General features: G+C 38.5%; 2 protein-coding genes and 1 pseudogene across 4 annotated transcripts in view; 2 read left to right on the top strand and 1 right to left on the bottom strand.

Moving 5' to 3' along the window:
• Positions 1–12,672, bottom strand: part of ERCC8 (ERCC excision repair 8, CSA ubiquitin ligase complex subunit) — a 62,950-nt gene extending 50,278 nt beyond the window's left edge. Inside the window, exons 1-2 of one of the 3 annotated variants that reach the window (XM_058731710.1) lie at positions 12,527–12,672; positions 1,308–1,403 (exon numbers count right to left, since the gene is read on the bottom strand). In XM_058731710.1, coding sequence (XP_058587693.1) covers positions 1,308–1,403; positions 12,527–12,603 — 173 coding nt within the window. In that variant the 5' untranslated portion in view covers positions 12,604–12,672. Of the gene's footprint in view, positions 1–1,307; positions 1,404–1,620; positions 1,640–12,526 lie in introns of those variants that run through there. The other 2 variants (XM_058731713.1, XM_058731727.1) reach the window with 2 other exon arrangements.
• Positions 12,673–12,743: 71 nt separating this feature from the next.
• NDUFAF2 (NADH:ubiquinone oxidoreductase complex assembly factor 2) overlaps positions 12,744–15,795 on the top strand; it is a 175,470-nt gene continuing 172,418 nt past the window's right edge. The window contains exon 1 of the mRNA XM_058731769.1: positions 12,744–12,960. Within this exon, the coding sequence (XP_058587752.1) occupies positions 12,834–12,960 (127 nt within the window). The 5' untranslated portion in view covers positions 12,744–12,833. The remainder of the gene's footprint in view (positions 12,961–15,795) is intronic.
• Positions 15,104–15,795, top strand: part of LOC131489123 (PRELI domain-containing protein 1, mitochondrial-like) — an 84,268-nt pseudogene continuing 83,576 nt past the window's right edge.

Genomic DNA, 15,795 nt, shown 5'->3' with positions numbered 1-15,795 from the left:
GGATGGCATGTTGATATCTGCATTTTTTAAAGCATCAGCTGCTGTGTGGAGAATGGACTGAAAGGAGTAAAAGCATAGGTGATAAGCTTTTGATTAATAGGAGTGGGGGCAACCTCTAATGATATGCCAGGTCCTATGCTAAGCATGTTACACATATAATCTCATTTAAATGACAACAAATTTGTAACGCAGTTATTATTTTTGGCATTGCATAGCTAAGGCAACTGAGAACTCAAAAGGTTAGGTATGTTGCTCAAGGTCACTCAGCTGCCAAGTGGTAAAGACAGGAGGAGCTCAAATACAGGTCTGGATTTTTCAAGCTTAATTCTCCAACATATACTTTCACTTTTTATATTTGTTTTCCCATTAGACTCCTTTAGAGTAGCAACTCTGTTTTTTCTTCATATTTGTATTTTCTTTACTTTTCTTTTCCCTTTCCCTCCTCTCTCTGTGGAGAGAGGAGGAAACAGGATCTGAAGCAGGCTCTGGGCTGTTGGCAGAGACATCATGCGAGACAAATGCTGGGCTCAGATTCACAAACTGAAATCATGACCTGAACCAGAGTATCGTGACCTAAGCCAGAGTCTGACCTTTAACCAACTGAGCCACCCAGGGCCCCTTTTTATTTTTTTTAATTTAAATTCAAGTTGGTTGACATATAGTGTACTATTGGTTTTGGGAGTAGAATTTAGTGATTCGTGACTTATCAGTCAGACTTACCAGTGCTCGTCCCAACAAGTGCCCTCTTTAATGCCCATCACCCTTTTAGCCCATGCCCTTTCACCTCCCCTCCAGCAACCATTAGTTTGTTCTCTATATTTAAGACTCTCTCATGGTTTAGCAACTCTATTTTAAAATGGCACTTAAGACACACAATCCAGCACTTAAAAGCCCTCTGCAATCAAAAAGTCTGAATGTCTGTTGACTTCACAATGAACATTCTCACAATTTGTGACATTGAGCCCCGCATCTGTCTCTGCACTGACAGCACAGAACCTGCCTGGTATTCTCACTCTCCCTCTCTCTCTCTGCCTTTCCCACGCTGGCACATGCACGGCACACACTCTCTCTCTCTCTCAAAATAAATAAACGTAAAGAAAATAAAATAAAGTAGTTTGTAAATGTTTACCTGCCAACATTTTAAGAGTGTAAGGTTTTGTGTTTATTTAAATGAGTAATGTCAGATTTAAAATGCTACAATTTAGAAATTTTACTAATTTTTATGGAACCATTAACATAAGTAATCAGAAAGCAAGATTTGATTGCATCTCACTTTGACAAAAAATGTATAAGTGTAATAAACTTACTATCTTGCTTCAACAGGTTCAATGTCAAGGGTATTAACTCCACTGCCATGAATCCTTTCAACATCTCTGTCTTTGTTTAACTCCAGTCCCAAAACCCTTGAATAAAATATAAAAATGGAAAGGGGAGGGGGGAAGAAAGACAGAACAATAAAAAAGTAATTTAAACATTAAAAACGTCCTTATTTCACCAAAATTACACATATTGCAAAAATTGCAAGTAATGTTTAAATATTCTACCACACATTCAAAGATATTTACAGATTTTTAAAGACTTTACATGAATTTAAAAAATATCAACAGTACTAACACTTACATATATGGAATTTCTCCTGAAGCATTATTTTAAACTTCATTTAAAGGGTGTACTTTGAGGCACCTGGGTGGCTTAGCTGGTTGAGCATTCAACTCCTGGTATGCCACAGGTTATTATGTATCTTCTGGTTTGTGGGTTGAAGCTCCACACTGGGCTCTGTGCTGTCAGTGTAGAGTATGCTTGGGATTCTCTCCTCTCTCTCTCTCTCTCTCACAATAAATAAATAAACTTAAAAAGAAGCTTAAAAAAAATACGTGTACTTCATTAAGATATTTACAGACTGAAATGTTCATGAAGAAAAAGTTAAATTCTGGTATCTTAAACTTAACTGAGGACACCTAGTGGACAAAAGCTTAAATTACAGTATTTAACAAAAAAAATCCTTGGTGTTTCTTATGCCTTAGGCAGAAATACATGATGAGGATGTTTAATTCAACAATTAAGCACATTTTTAAAAACACAATTAAATATCTATAAGTCAAAATAGTTAATAAGTACTCTTACAAATTAAGATGAATGAAATTTCTGATATTACCTAACTGTAAGCTATCCTTATTCTGGAGAGGATATTAACATTAAATAAGTTAATACACGGAAAGCGCTCATCACAATGACTAGCACATAACATAGTAAGAGCCCAGTGAAGGTTAAATATTAGAATTTGCCTTAATCTGTTGGATGTTAAAGAACATTTACATTAATTTAACCAGAATGATTTCTAAATTCATTATTGATCAACATGATGCTAACTTACATGAAAATTTTTAGCCTAATTGGTAGTTTTATTAAAAAAAAAATAACAATGCACACTGCTAGAAAAGATACAAACTGATACTTTTATGCACTCACAGTAGCAGTATTAGTAATTGTAAACATTTTGGTAACCATTTTAGCAATATCAAATGTTTGATTTAAAGATATACATGGATATGTTAACTTGAATTTAAATAAAATTTAAAAACTAAATAGAAAAAAATAAAGATATACATGTGGCTTTGTCTTCTGGAACAAGTTTAGCCTTAGGTTCAAATATCCAGTCTAACACTTACTGTTTGTCTGACCTTGATCAATAACAGTTACAGCTAATATTAAAAGCCTATTGTTCACTGACTCTGTAATTAGTGGTAATAGTAAGTGTAATAAGTGGTAACCTAGGTGGTAGTTTACATTATTAACTGCTTTTCCTGATTATAAAACTAAGACATAACTAATCTTCCCAAGGTCATACATCTAATAATTGGCTGAACTGGATCTGAACTCTGATCTTTTTTCTCCAGACCATTATGCTGTTCTGCTATCTCTGAGATTCAATATTTCACCACAAAATAATTTTTCACATTTTCCATTGAAATTTCCATTTCTTCTTAAAATGTTTTTCTATTTGATGATTTTTCAGATTATATCATTAACGTGTGCTTCTTGTAACCAGCAAAATAATATACAAACATAAACAAAGGTAATCATCCCTTCCTTGAGTTCCTTTCTCTGAACAGTGAGAAGTGTGGCTCTCATTATCATGAATATATTTCTTTGATCAATATCATTATATGTAACCGATCTCCTGTCACCAATATCATCCCCATCCCCAAAAAGAATGCTGCTCACCAGGCTTGGGCTTTGATTTCTACCTCCCCTAACACTCCATTGCCTGGGCTGGTCAGTCCCCACACTTAAGAGTACCTCCTCAACCTAGTTAGTGTCTGCATTATCACTTTAGACCAACCTAATCCCTGCCAGTGTATGGAAGCCTACCTCTGCCCAAACTAAAGACTTTAGGACTGAAGTTTTAATGAACTAAGAGGGGTTAAATGAAGGAAAGTAGGAGGGTAATGCGACAGGGAAACGAGGATATGGTGTGTGTAGATGGAGACAAGGTGTGCAATAAGAGTTAATATAGCAGGCCAGAGACTGCTATCCTTAGAAAGGTCTACCTACAAGATTGGCTTTTGTCTGCTTCTGGGATTTCAGGAGGGTTCCCATTATTCCTGGATATGAAAGGTTCTGTGTGCCTAAGCTCTATGGAGTAAACAAGGTGCATTGTGATGAATATCTGAGAGTATGGAGTTTTGCTACATGTTAGGAACATGCATGTTCACGCTAGGAATTTTGGTTCATGTTCTAAAAGAAGAGCTAAACAAAGTTCCTCAGACAGAAGGGAAATGATACAGGAAGGAAACCTGGGACATCAGGATTGAAGAGAGAGCAAAAGAAATGATAAATATCTAGGCCAATATAATAGACAACTCTCCTTACAGTATGCTTGACAGTTGAAAAAAATGTATAACATTATCTTATGGGGTTCACAATATAATATGTAAAGACAACAATGGTGGAGGGTTAAAAGTGGTAAAATTTCTATATGCCAAATGAAGCAGTGAACTACAGATTCTAAGGAGAGAATGAAAGTGGGTATTTTATAATTCCTAGAACAATCACCAAAAATATCATATAAAGAGATGTCACAAGAGATTAATTAAAATCGAATATTAAATAATGTTTAAATAACCCCCCACCCCCAAAAAAGGAGGAAAGGAATGTGAGCAAATAGCACACTCATCCACCACTGGTGAGAATGTAAGTTTTTACAAAACTACCAGTTTCTTAAAAAGTGAAGCATAGGGGCACCTGGGTGGCTCAGTTGGTTGAGCCTCTGACTCCTGGTTTCATCTCAGATCGTGATCCTGTGGTTTCGTGGGTTTGAGCCCCATGTCAGGCTCTGCGCTGATAGGATGGAGCCCGATGGGATTCCCTCTCTGCCCCTCCCTTGCTGGCGCTGTTGCTCTCTCTCTCTCAAAAATAAATAAATAAGGGGCACCTGCGTGGCTCAGTTGGTTAAGCATCTGACTTCGGCTCAGGTCATGATCTCACTGTCCGTGAGTTCAAGCCCTGCGTCAGGCTCTGGGCCAGTAGCTCAGAGCCTGGAGCCTGCTTCTGATTCTCTATCTCCCTCTCTCTCTGCTCCTTCCCCACTCATGCTCTGTCTCTGTCTCTCTCAAAAAGAAAAAAGAAAAACATAAAAATAAATAAATAAATAAAAACTTAAAAAAAAAAAAAGTGAAGCATATACTCTAGTCATTCAAAAATTAGGCATAGATCCAAGAGAAATAAAAGCACAAAGATATGTACATGTATCCACACAAAGATTTGTACATGAACATTCACAGTAGCTTTATATATAATAGTCAAAAACTGGAAACATTTAAATGTTCACCAAGAACTGAATGGATAGAGGCACCTGGATGGCTCAGTCTGTTGGGCATCCGACTTCAGCATAAGTCATGATCTCCCCGTTCACAAGTTCCAGCCCCCACATCCAGCTCTGTGCTGACACCTCAGAATCTGAAGCCTGCTTCGGATTCTGTGTCTCTCTCTCTCTCTCTCTCTCTCTCTCTCTCTGCCCCTCCCCCGCTTGCACTCTGTCTCTCTCAAAAATAAATAAACATTAAAAAAAAAGTGAATGGATAAACTGTTATATATCCACAAAAGAGAATATTCCTTATCAATAAAAAGGAATCAAAAGGAGAAATTTCAAAATAATTATGCTCAATGAAAAGTCAGACAAAACATAGTTTCATTTATACAAAATTCTGGCATATGCAAAGTAATCTATGCTGACAGAAAGCAGAGGAGTGGTTTCCTAGAGCAGAACAGGATGAAGCAGGGAAAGAAAGAAAAGGAATTATGATGGAATTTTTGGCTTATGGATATTTGTTATCCTGATGGTAATAGTTTCAAAAGTGTATATGTATGTCAAAACTCATCAAACTGTTTTCTCTAACTAAATGTGCAGTTTATTATATGTCAAATATACCTCAAGAATGCTGTGAAAAAAACTGGGGTTAGGAATTATAAACTTTGCAAATCAGTGCTCATGCTTTTGTCTTTAATCATTGACAAGAAAGACCTTGGGGCAAATTAGAGTAGACATCTTTAAATAAAATATGACTGTGCAGTTGTTTAGTTAAGCAAAGACATCACTTAATGAGGGGAATCTTAAAAAGAAGCCCTACTTTAAATGCTTTATCTTAACTTAAATATACAAGCAGTCCTTACTTTGCACAATCTGCAAACTAAACAGAATTTCAGGTACCAGGATTTAGTTAAATACCAGACCCCCAACAATGTGGCTCAAAAGTCATTTACTACAGTATGTTAACCGTGACTAACAGCATAAAACACAAAGCTGGATACTACTTTTTCAGTCCACAAATCACTACAAAAATAACATGCACATCATAGTTTATGACCAATTTACATGACTTCTTTCAAAGAATTGGCCAACAAAAATGAAACAGCACCAAAGAAACGTTAAGTGATAATGCTGGAAGTAAAACTTAAATGTACTGCAAATGGAAATACAGAAGAAATAGCTGACTGTGGAAACGTGGACACTACGGCCACCTGACAAAGTCTAAAGAGGCACACTGAGGAAATCAATACAGGTGAGTGAACTTACCCAAATAAATGATGAAAAGTGGTTGTGATGAAAAGGCTAAGGATGTCCTAGAGGAAACAACACTGGCAAAAACACTCACATTAAAAACAAACAAACAAAAAAAAAAACCTCTCAGAGATATTTCACGACATTGAAATGCAAAGGATAAAATGTTCAAATCTGATTCAGACTTAGAAAGAATGATAATTAGCCAAGATATAGAGAAGATGCTCAACTTGTATTATAAGTTATACAATGAGAATATTCAGAGAGAGAGAGAGAGAGGGTGAGCAGGGGAGGGGCAGAGAGAGGGGCAGAAAGAGAGAATCCCAAGCAGACTCCCCACTGTCAGCACCAAAGCCTGACATGGGACTCAAATTCACAAACAGTGAGATCATGACCTGAGCCAAAATCAAGAATTGAACACTTACCCTACTGAGCCACTCAGGCGCCCTGTTTTTTTAAATTAAAACAATTTTTTTTTTAAATGTTTACTCACTTTTGAGAGAGAGAGAGAGAGAGAGAAAGAGCACGTGCAAGACAGCAAGAGTGGGAGAGGGGTAGAGAGGGAGACAGAATCCGAAGCAGGCTCCAGGCTCTGAGCCAGATGTGGGGCTCAAACTCACATACTGCGAGATCATGACCTGAGCCGAAGATGGATGCTTAATCAACTGAGCCACCCAGGCACTGCCCCTGGTTTTTTTAATATAAAGAGAGAACTGTAGTTCAAATTGTTTCTAATGTTTTACACTAAAGTGTACTAAAGATTTACTGTTTTTTTCATTTTTTATGTGTTTATGACTGACAATAAAAGGTTAGTGTTTTACAAAGAAATTTTAAATACGACAGAATAATAGTTTCTCCACCGATTATTAAAGTTACCTTTCCTAGGTTCAGTTAGCACAATTAGTTTTATAGATGTGCACCAGTACAGAAAGAAAGGACTGCCTGAATATTTATATGCCAATTGTCTGAAGTAGAATTAAATGTGCTGAACAGAGTGCCACATCATCTTTCCTTTATAAACCATACCTTAACCATTTCTTCAAATGTTTTATTTATTAACTCATTTTATGATTTCAAGTTTTTATTGAAATTCTAGTTAGCTGACATATATGGTGACATTGATTACAGATGTAGAATTCTGTGATTTATCACTTCCATATAACATTCAGGGCTCATCACAAGTGCCTTCCTTAAAATCGATCACCCACTTAGCCCATTCCCAGCCATCTCCCTCCATCAACCCTCAGTTTGTTCTCTATAGTGAAGAGTCTCTTATGGTTTCCCTCCCTATTTTTTGCATTTCCCCTACGTTCATCTGTTTTGTTTCTTAAATTCTAACGAGTGAAATCACATGGTATTTGTCCTTCTCTCACTTATTTCACTTAGCACAAAACACTAGCTCCATCCATGTTGTTGCAAATGGCAAGACTTCATTCTTTTTATGGCTAATATTCCATTATATATACCACATCTTCTTTATCCATTCATCAGTCGATGGACATTTGGGCTCTTTCTATATAGCTTGGCTATTGTTGATAATGCTGCTATAAACATTGGGGTACATATGCCCCTTCGAATCAGTATTCTTGTATCCGTTTGGGTAAATACACAAAAGATGTTTTTATTACCTTGTTTGTTTTAGTTGAGTAAACATTTTTTTTTTTAATTTTTTTTTTTCAACAGTTTTTATTTATTTTTGGGACAGAGAGAGACAGAGCATGAACAGGGGAGGGGCAGAGAGAGAGGGAGACACAGAATCGGAAACAGGCTCCAGGCTCCGAGCCATCAGCCCAGAGCCTGACGCGGGGCTCGAACTCACGGACCGCGAGATCGTGACCTGGCTGAAGTCGGACGCTTAACCGACTGCGCCACCCAGGCGCCCCTAGTTGAGTAAACATTTAAGGCATATGCAAAGCAAATGAATATGGAATCTTGGACATATGCAAAGCAAACGAATGTGGAATCTTTCTCCAGCAATAGTTGTCAATCCTGGCTAAACCTAACAATCACTTAGGGAGCTTTCAAGAAATCCCAGTGGCCTGGACCAATTAAATCAGAATCTTTAGGGTTGGAACTTTGGCACAAATACTTTTTCCAAAGACCCTAGGTGATTCCTGTGTTATGGCAAAGTTGAGAAAAACTGTTCCATCGTTTTGTATTTTCCCCAAGTCTTTTATAACATTTTCTCAATCAATATACCTTATTGAACAGCATTTTATGTTAAGCCATTTGTTTGAATTATTTCAAAAGTGGTCTATGTAGTTTTTGTAAGAATAGCAACTCTTTCTGCATTTGTATTTCATTAGCTCATATTAAAATGGCATAAACAGGGGCACCTGAGTGGCTCAGTCAGCTGGTTGAGTACCCGACTCTTGATTCCCTCAGGTCACCATCCCAGAGTCGTGGGACTGAGTTCCACACCAAGCTCCACACTGAGAGTGGAGCCTGCTTCTGATTCTACCTCTGCCCCTCTTCCCTGTTCATGGTAGTGCGTGCTCTCTCTCTCTCTCTCTCTCAAAAGAAAATAAATCTTGGGTCATCTGGGTGGCTCAGTTAAGCTCTTAATTTTGGCTCAGGTCATTATCTTGCTGTTGGTAGGTTTGAGCCCTGCATTGGGCTCTGTGCTGACAGCATGGAGCCTGCTTGGGATTCTCTCACTGCCTCTCCCCTGCTTGTGTGTGTGCACACTCTCTCTCTAAAAATAAATAAACTTAAAGAAATAAATCTTAATAAAATAAAATGGCATAATCAGAATAATTAGGTCACAGAATTTTAACAAAGAGCTTTACTTAATTGCTTCTTCAGATCAAGGACTATTTAAAATTAAAAGACTCTGAAAAAACCACTGTTTTAGACTCTCAGTAGCTGACATGATTTAAATTTTTACTGATATAATAAGACTTCTGAACTTACTAGATTAAAAAATAATGCTGATTCTTTTTTAAAAAGTACAGTTATTTTCACAAAAATTAAAGGTCTAACAGGCAAGTTCATTCACTTTCCGATGTTTACTGATCATAATGGAAGAATTGCAGAACTACTTGGTGGAAACAAGCTAAATTATCAGAGAAGACTGACAAATTTTGATAAAAGTAAATTTTGAGTTTTTACAGTCACTGAAATAAAACTTGGGTTCTTGGAATTATTGAAATAAAAAACTCTGGATATGTCTATATGCTTTTATTAGAATGGATCAATGAGCTGAGTAGGAATTGCTGACTACCCTGCACTGACTGGGGTTGGGGACAAGGGGACAACAGTGGATGCAATCTCAATCATGTTTAAAACTGATCAAAGATCAGCTTGCTTAAAAAAGATGTAATGTTTACTTATTTAGTTAAAATTACATGCAGTATTTGAAACATATTTTCCCATTCTAAAAGCATAATACTAAATATAAAGCTGCTGCAACATTTTAGAATACAAAACACATACACTGCTTCGTGGAAACAGGCAAAAGATTATTATCATGCATTACAATAGTTTATTATTTTTGTCTGTTTGTAATTGTGGTAGGATAGGATAGTCCTTTGCTTTTCCATACAAGAGTAAGCTTAGGAATGCTTTACTTCCTTCTAGATCTGGCTGCCTGTAGATATAGACCCTTTCTTCTACCGCCTTACTGCCAGTTTCATTAAATACAGTATATGATAAAAGTTTATTAATACTGTACTGTAGTTAACATCCACGTGAGCATATACAATGGTTCCCATGCAGAAAAAGATTACATTGAGCCAATAGACATCAGTAATTCCATTAGTGACAGTGAAAGTCATCCTACACTATAACCCTCCTCTCTCGTCTCCCTTACACCAGCCACAAAGGTTTTCAAAGTGCAGGTTCATTTGTTTATTTTTCTTTATATTTTGTATTCTTTATTATTTCGTATTATATTACAATATAGTTATAATTTTTATATGAATATTTTTGGGTTGTGGAACAAATTATCTGAGTTTCCATTATTTCCTATGGGGAAATTCACTTTGATGTGCAAGTGATTTGGGTTACAAGCATGTTTCCGGAACGAATTAAGTTCACAAACCAGGGCTTTACTGTAAATCTTTTGTTGTTTTAAGCTGCTAAGTTTTGGGGGTACTTTGTTACCCATCCACTGATAACTAATATAGCAGGTGAGTTCTTCTTTTGGGATATTAGAAAAAATCATATGTATCAGTTTTCAGTAACTAACTATACTCTGCTTTTCTCTTTAAAAAGAGAGTCGACAATTAAAAAGTCATTAATGTTGGCAGTTCCCACTTCCTTTCATCTGTCATTCTCCAACTCACTGAAATCTTATTTTTATTCCCACAGTTCTTCTGAAAATACTCTTCTCAAGGCCATCCGTGACTACCCTGCTGTTCAGATATAATGTATACTTTTAATTTCTCCTAATTCCTATTTTTTGAATAACACCATCCGCTTAATACAAACTCTTTTAGGCCTCTTTTCTCATGTCTTTTTTCTCATAGGGGTTAAGAAAACAATAAACTAATAAAAAAAATAAATACATAATACAATTTCAGTATTAATAAATTGAATAGAGAGAACAGAGTAATGGGATGGGGAACCACTGAGAGCAAAGAAGGGCGCTAGGGCCAGCAAACGACACATTTCATGGCTTCCTCTTTAAACAGTCTTCTTTTAGTGTACATGACACTTCATCACCCTGGTTTTCCTTCAACTCCTCTTTGAAGTCTTCTTCCGCCTAACTTTATTTATTTATTTTAATGTTTATTTATTTTTGAGAGAGAGTGTGAGTGGGGGAGGTGCAAAAAGCGAGGGGGAGACAATCTGAAGCAGGTTCCAGGCTCTTAGTTGTCAGCACAGAGTTCGACATGGGGCTCAAACCCCCAAACTCGAGATCATGACCTGAGCTGAAGTCGGACGCTTAACTGACTGAGCCACCCAGACGCTTCCCAGGCTAACTTTAAATGTTGATTTTCTTGGGGCACCTGGGTGGCTCAGTCAGTTAAGCGTCTGACTTCAGCTCAGGTCATGATCTCACAGTTTGTCGGTTTGAGTCCTGGGTTGGGCTCTGTGCAGATAGCTCAGAGCCTGCAGCCTGCTCCAGAGTCTATGTCTCCCTCTCTCTCTCTGCTCCTCCCTACTTGCACTCTGTCTCTCCCTCTCTCAAAAATAAATAAACATTTAAAAAAATTTTTTTTAAATGTTGATTTTTCTCAGATTGTTTGTTACTGAACTGCCTTTCTTACTCCACAAATAGTGCCTAGGTGATCTCATTCCCACATCACTTCACATACTATCTCACATTAAAGATCTCTCAATTTCTTCCGAGCATCAAATATATATCATGAAGTTTGTCTTCCTCTCTCCAAGTCACAGGTTCTTCAAAAGTAATATGGGAGGGGTGCCTGGGTAGCTCAACCGGTTAAGCATCTGACTCTTGGTTTCAGCTCAGGTCATGATCTCATGGTTTTGTGAGTTTGAGCCCCACATCAGGCTCTGTGCTGACAGTGTGGAGCCTGCTTGGGATTCTCTCTCTCTCTCTCTCTCTCTCTCTCTCTCTACCCCTCCACCACTCATGCTGTCTCTGTCTCAAAATAAATAAACTTAAACAAATTAAAAAAAAAGAGATAGTAATGTGGAAAAAATCAGTATGGGCAAAGTTACAGTAAAACTTGTTCCCCCCTTTGGAAAGCCCTATCTACATGAATACCATCATCATTTACCCTGCTATACAAAGCAACTATCTGGGAATCATTGTTGACGCCTTTCTTTTCACCATTTATTATATATCCAAACAATTTCCATAGCTCGTTGATTTTATTTCTTAAATATTTTTCATATATCCTCACTGTCTTTGACCCAACCGCCGCTACTTCCCTGGCTCAGGCTTCCACCTGCTCTCTCCTGGACAACTAGAACAGTTACCTAACTTGACTTTCACTGCTTGCTCTCAACTTCAATCCACTCTCCAGGCAGAAGACAAAATCCAACAGTTGTCACCTTATTATCCTCTTCATACCTCTTCACCAAGCACACAAGGCTCTTCCTCACTGAACCCCGGACTACATTTCCAGCTTCATCTCCTGTCACCGCCCCCCCTTGTCTGCTCTAGTCATGCTAAACTTGGTTCAGTTCTTGGCCTACACTCCGCTCTTAGCATAACGCTTGGCTAAAAGTGGGAGTTCACTAAGTATGTCGACTGACTGAATGAAGGAATCTTTGGAGAGTAGTTATTCCCTAGGGAGTGGAGAGGAAACGTAATGTGAGGGAGGAGTAAGGTAAAACGAAAGGATTTTCGCCAGAACCCAAGTGCGCACCCACCTGCCTACAGGAATGTAAAGGGTATCTTATTTTCGTCAGCCTCAAGGCAGAAGAGATTAAAGGCGAGTATGGTGGAGGTAAAGTGATAATGAAGCGGGAAAGTGAGAGGCAAGACTCACATAGCCATTGGTCCAGATTTGAATGGGCTGTTTGAGAAAAATGTAAGGTTTTCTTTACCTCCGTGTGGACTCCGCTCTCCGGAGGCGAAGAGGGTCGTCCAAACCGGTCTGTCTCGCTGACAAAAACCCTAACATCCTGTCCGTTCATACGGGCTTGAACACCGGACGCCGCCATGACAGAGCGCGGAGGCTGTACCAGTGGGGTCTCCCATTGGTCAAGCCAGATGACATCCGACCAATGGTGAGCGCCGTTACTAGAAGGGCGTGAGGCTAAAGCGGGTGGGCTGGGTCCGCGGCTAGAGAGCGCGTGTATTTGGGTCCCGGCGGATCCGTCTGAGATTCGCGCTGAAAGCCGGACTGACTGCATGGGTTGGTCTCAGGATTTGTTCCGTGCTTTATGGAGAGCGCTGTCAAAGGAAGCGAAGGAGCAAGTCGGCACAGACCTGTTCGGGAACAAATACTACTATGTTCCGGAATACAGGAACTGGAGAGGTGAGATGACAGCGAGCGCAGCGGCTGCTTGGTCAGTAAATAAGGGGAAAGTGAGAGCGTCTTGTCAGCTAACACAGTGTGCGACAGTTGTGATGTCATCTAGGGGGACAGCGCAAGTTCGTTCACCTCGCCTACCCCTTCACTCTGAGCTTTGCGCCGCGGCCCAGCCGAGTGTGCCCGCCCTCCCTGGGTTGCAGTGCCTTGGTAAGGTGCGACCCGCGAGAGCACCGCACAGCATACACAGCTGTCCTCCCCACGCAGAGAGCTCACAGGCGGAGGACGCCCCGGCCCTGGTCCTGGTCTTTGGGCGACGCAGACAGGGACAAGTCCACGGAGGTCTTTTACCAGAGGGCCTTGGGAGGGCAGGAAAGTAGCTTTTCCTCCTCTTGTGCTCTCCTTGCGATCAGGCCAGCGTTCTCTAATTGAAGCGGTGCTATCTTGAGCGCCTCGGCTTTTTCGTTTTGGTGTTTACCTTTTTCAGCTGCTCGGGCGCTGGCCACATGCGTCACCTTACTCCAACGTATCAGAAGTAGGTCTGCGCACCGTGAGAGATCCTCACAAGGCTTCATGTTACCTTCCCCACGAATTTGCACTCCAAAACCCCGTAGAGCTCACTTCAAGGTCATTGCACTAGCCGTGGTGTTTGTTAAGATTCATACGAAGTAGTGTTGTTTGGAAAGTTAGGGGACGTTCCTGTCTGTTGAAATCCCGTCACGTAGCAGCCGTGATAACCTCTTCAGTGTTGTTCCATCATCGCAATGCGAAAGATCTCAGGTTTTGGGGTCGGATGGGCTTGGATTACAATTTCGGCCCTGATACCTAATAGCTGAGGGAACACGGACGAAATATTTGTCCTCCCAAGTCTCATTCTCCTCATCTGAAAGTTAGAGACGATAATGTTGCATTGAGAAACACTAAGAATTTTACTAAATTGTGTTCCATTCATTTCCTTTAACTCTAGTCAAAGGGAATTACTTCTTCCTTACTTTCTCTTAGAGCACATGTAAAGTGCTTTCCATGATTTATCACTCAAAGTGACTCAAAGTCCACAAAGAAACTACGTAGCATGTTGATGGTCTTTCTTCACAGACTGCAAGCAGAAGAAAGATTTTTCTTTTCCATAAGTTGTCAGGAACATTAAATATGCAGAACATCAGTTGACTTTTTTAAAGTATAATTTACATACAGTAACACCCATCCTTTTTGGTGTATGGTTTTATGTTTTTTGATAAATTCATAGAGTCCCATAGCTATCACACAATGAAGATATGGAATGGTTCTGTCACTTCCCAAATTCCCTCTACCCCTTAGAAGTTCATTCCTTCACCCCATAACCAGCCCTTGGCAATCACTGATCTGTTTTAGGTCCCTATAATTTTGCCTTTTCGAGAATGTTATATACATGAAATTACATAGGATGTAGTCCTTCAAGTCTAGCTTATTTCACACAGTATAATACAGTTAAGATTCATCCATGTGTCTGTAGTTGTTCCTTTTAATTGCTAAGTAGTATTTCTTTGATGGTGTACCACAGTTTATCCATTCACTACTCAAAGGACTTGGGTTGTTTCTAGTTTTTGGTGATTGTGAAGAAAGCTTCTATAAACATTCACATACAGGATTTTATGTGAATCATTTTCCATTTCTCTTGTGTAAATACGTAGGCGTGAGATTGCTGAGTTGTGTGCATGTGTATATACCTTTATAAGAAACTACCTCACTTTTCCAAATTGCCTATACTATTTTACATTCCTGCCAGCAATGTTAAGAAAATTCTAGTTACACTCCTCAGTAACACCTGGTATTGTCAGGTTTTTGTTGTTGTTATTACTTATTTTTATTTTATCCATTCTATTAGTTGCATAGTGGTGTCTCTTTGTGGTTTTGATTTTTATCTTCCTAATGACTGATAATGTTGAGAATCTTTTTATGTGCTTATTTGGCATCCACAGATCTTTACTGAAATATCTGTTCAAATCTTGCGACCATTAAAAATACAGGAAAACCTTGGATTGGGACTAACTTGTTCTGCAAGTGTTCTGCAAGACAAGCAAAATTTCTAATAAATTTTAACATGATAAATGAGTGATGCCTTGCAATATGAGTAGTACGTGATGCTGAATGTCACATTTTCACAACGCCGATGGTTCTTAAAATTCGCTTTGATATGCAAGTGCTTTGCATTACAAGTATGTTTCTGGAATGAATTATGCTTGCAAACCAAGGTTTTATTATAATTTTGTATCAACTTCATTGTATCATTTCAGTGAAAATATAATATCATTGAAGAAATATTAAAATGTAAAAAATCATGTATTCTAAGAACATAATTAGTGAGTCAGGGGATATGTTGGTCTTTAACCATCTTATAACACCAGATTGTTTTCCAAAGTGCTTATAAATTTATACTTCTATCAGCTTGATATTTCAAATTCATGTACTCTTGGTTGTGAGAAAATTAGGATTTTATTGATGATGTAGGAGAATCATTGTATACTGCTATATGATATATCTGTGTCATTCAGTTCTTAGGTATTTTAGGCCTGTGGCACAGATACACATTACATTCTGTCAATATCATTACACATTTCCTAAGCCTTCCACTGTAAATCAAGGGGAAAGATCCTGAGTTTGTTTTAAAGCAAGTTTTCAGAAAATGAATCATTGAACTTTCTTATTTCCTTTGTATAAAAGACAGCACTTTAGAGGTCTCCTTGAGTTTTCTTTGAATTGAATAAATTGTTGAGCATTTAACATGATCATTGAAGAGTATTTAAGAACTCTTTAGAGGAAATGACTTTTTTCTTTTAGTTCAGTTAATTAGTGTGGTGCCAG

The sequence above is a fragment of the Neofelis nebulosa genome, chromosome 1 (assembly GCF_028018385.1).
Source record: "Neofelis nebulosa isolate mNeoNeb1 chromosome 1, mNeoNeb1.pri, whole genome shotgun sequence".
NCBI lineage: Eukaryota > Metazoa > Chordata > Mammalia > Carnivora > Felidae > Neofelis > Neofelis nebulosa.
The sequence above is the reverse complement of the archived record's forward strand: the minus strand, read 5'-3'. Positions and strand labels throughout refer to the sequence as shown.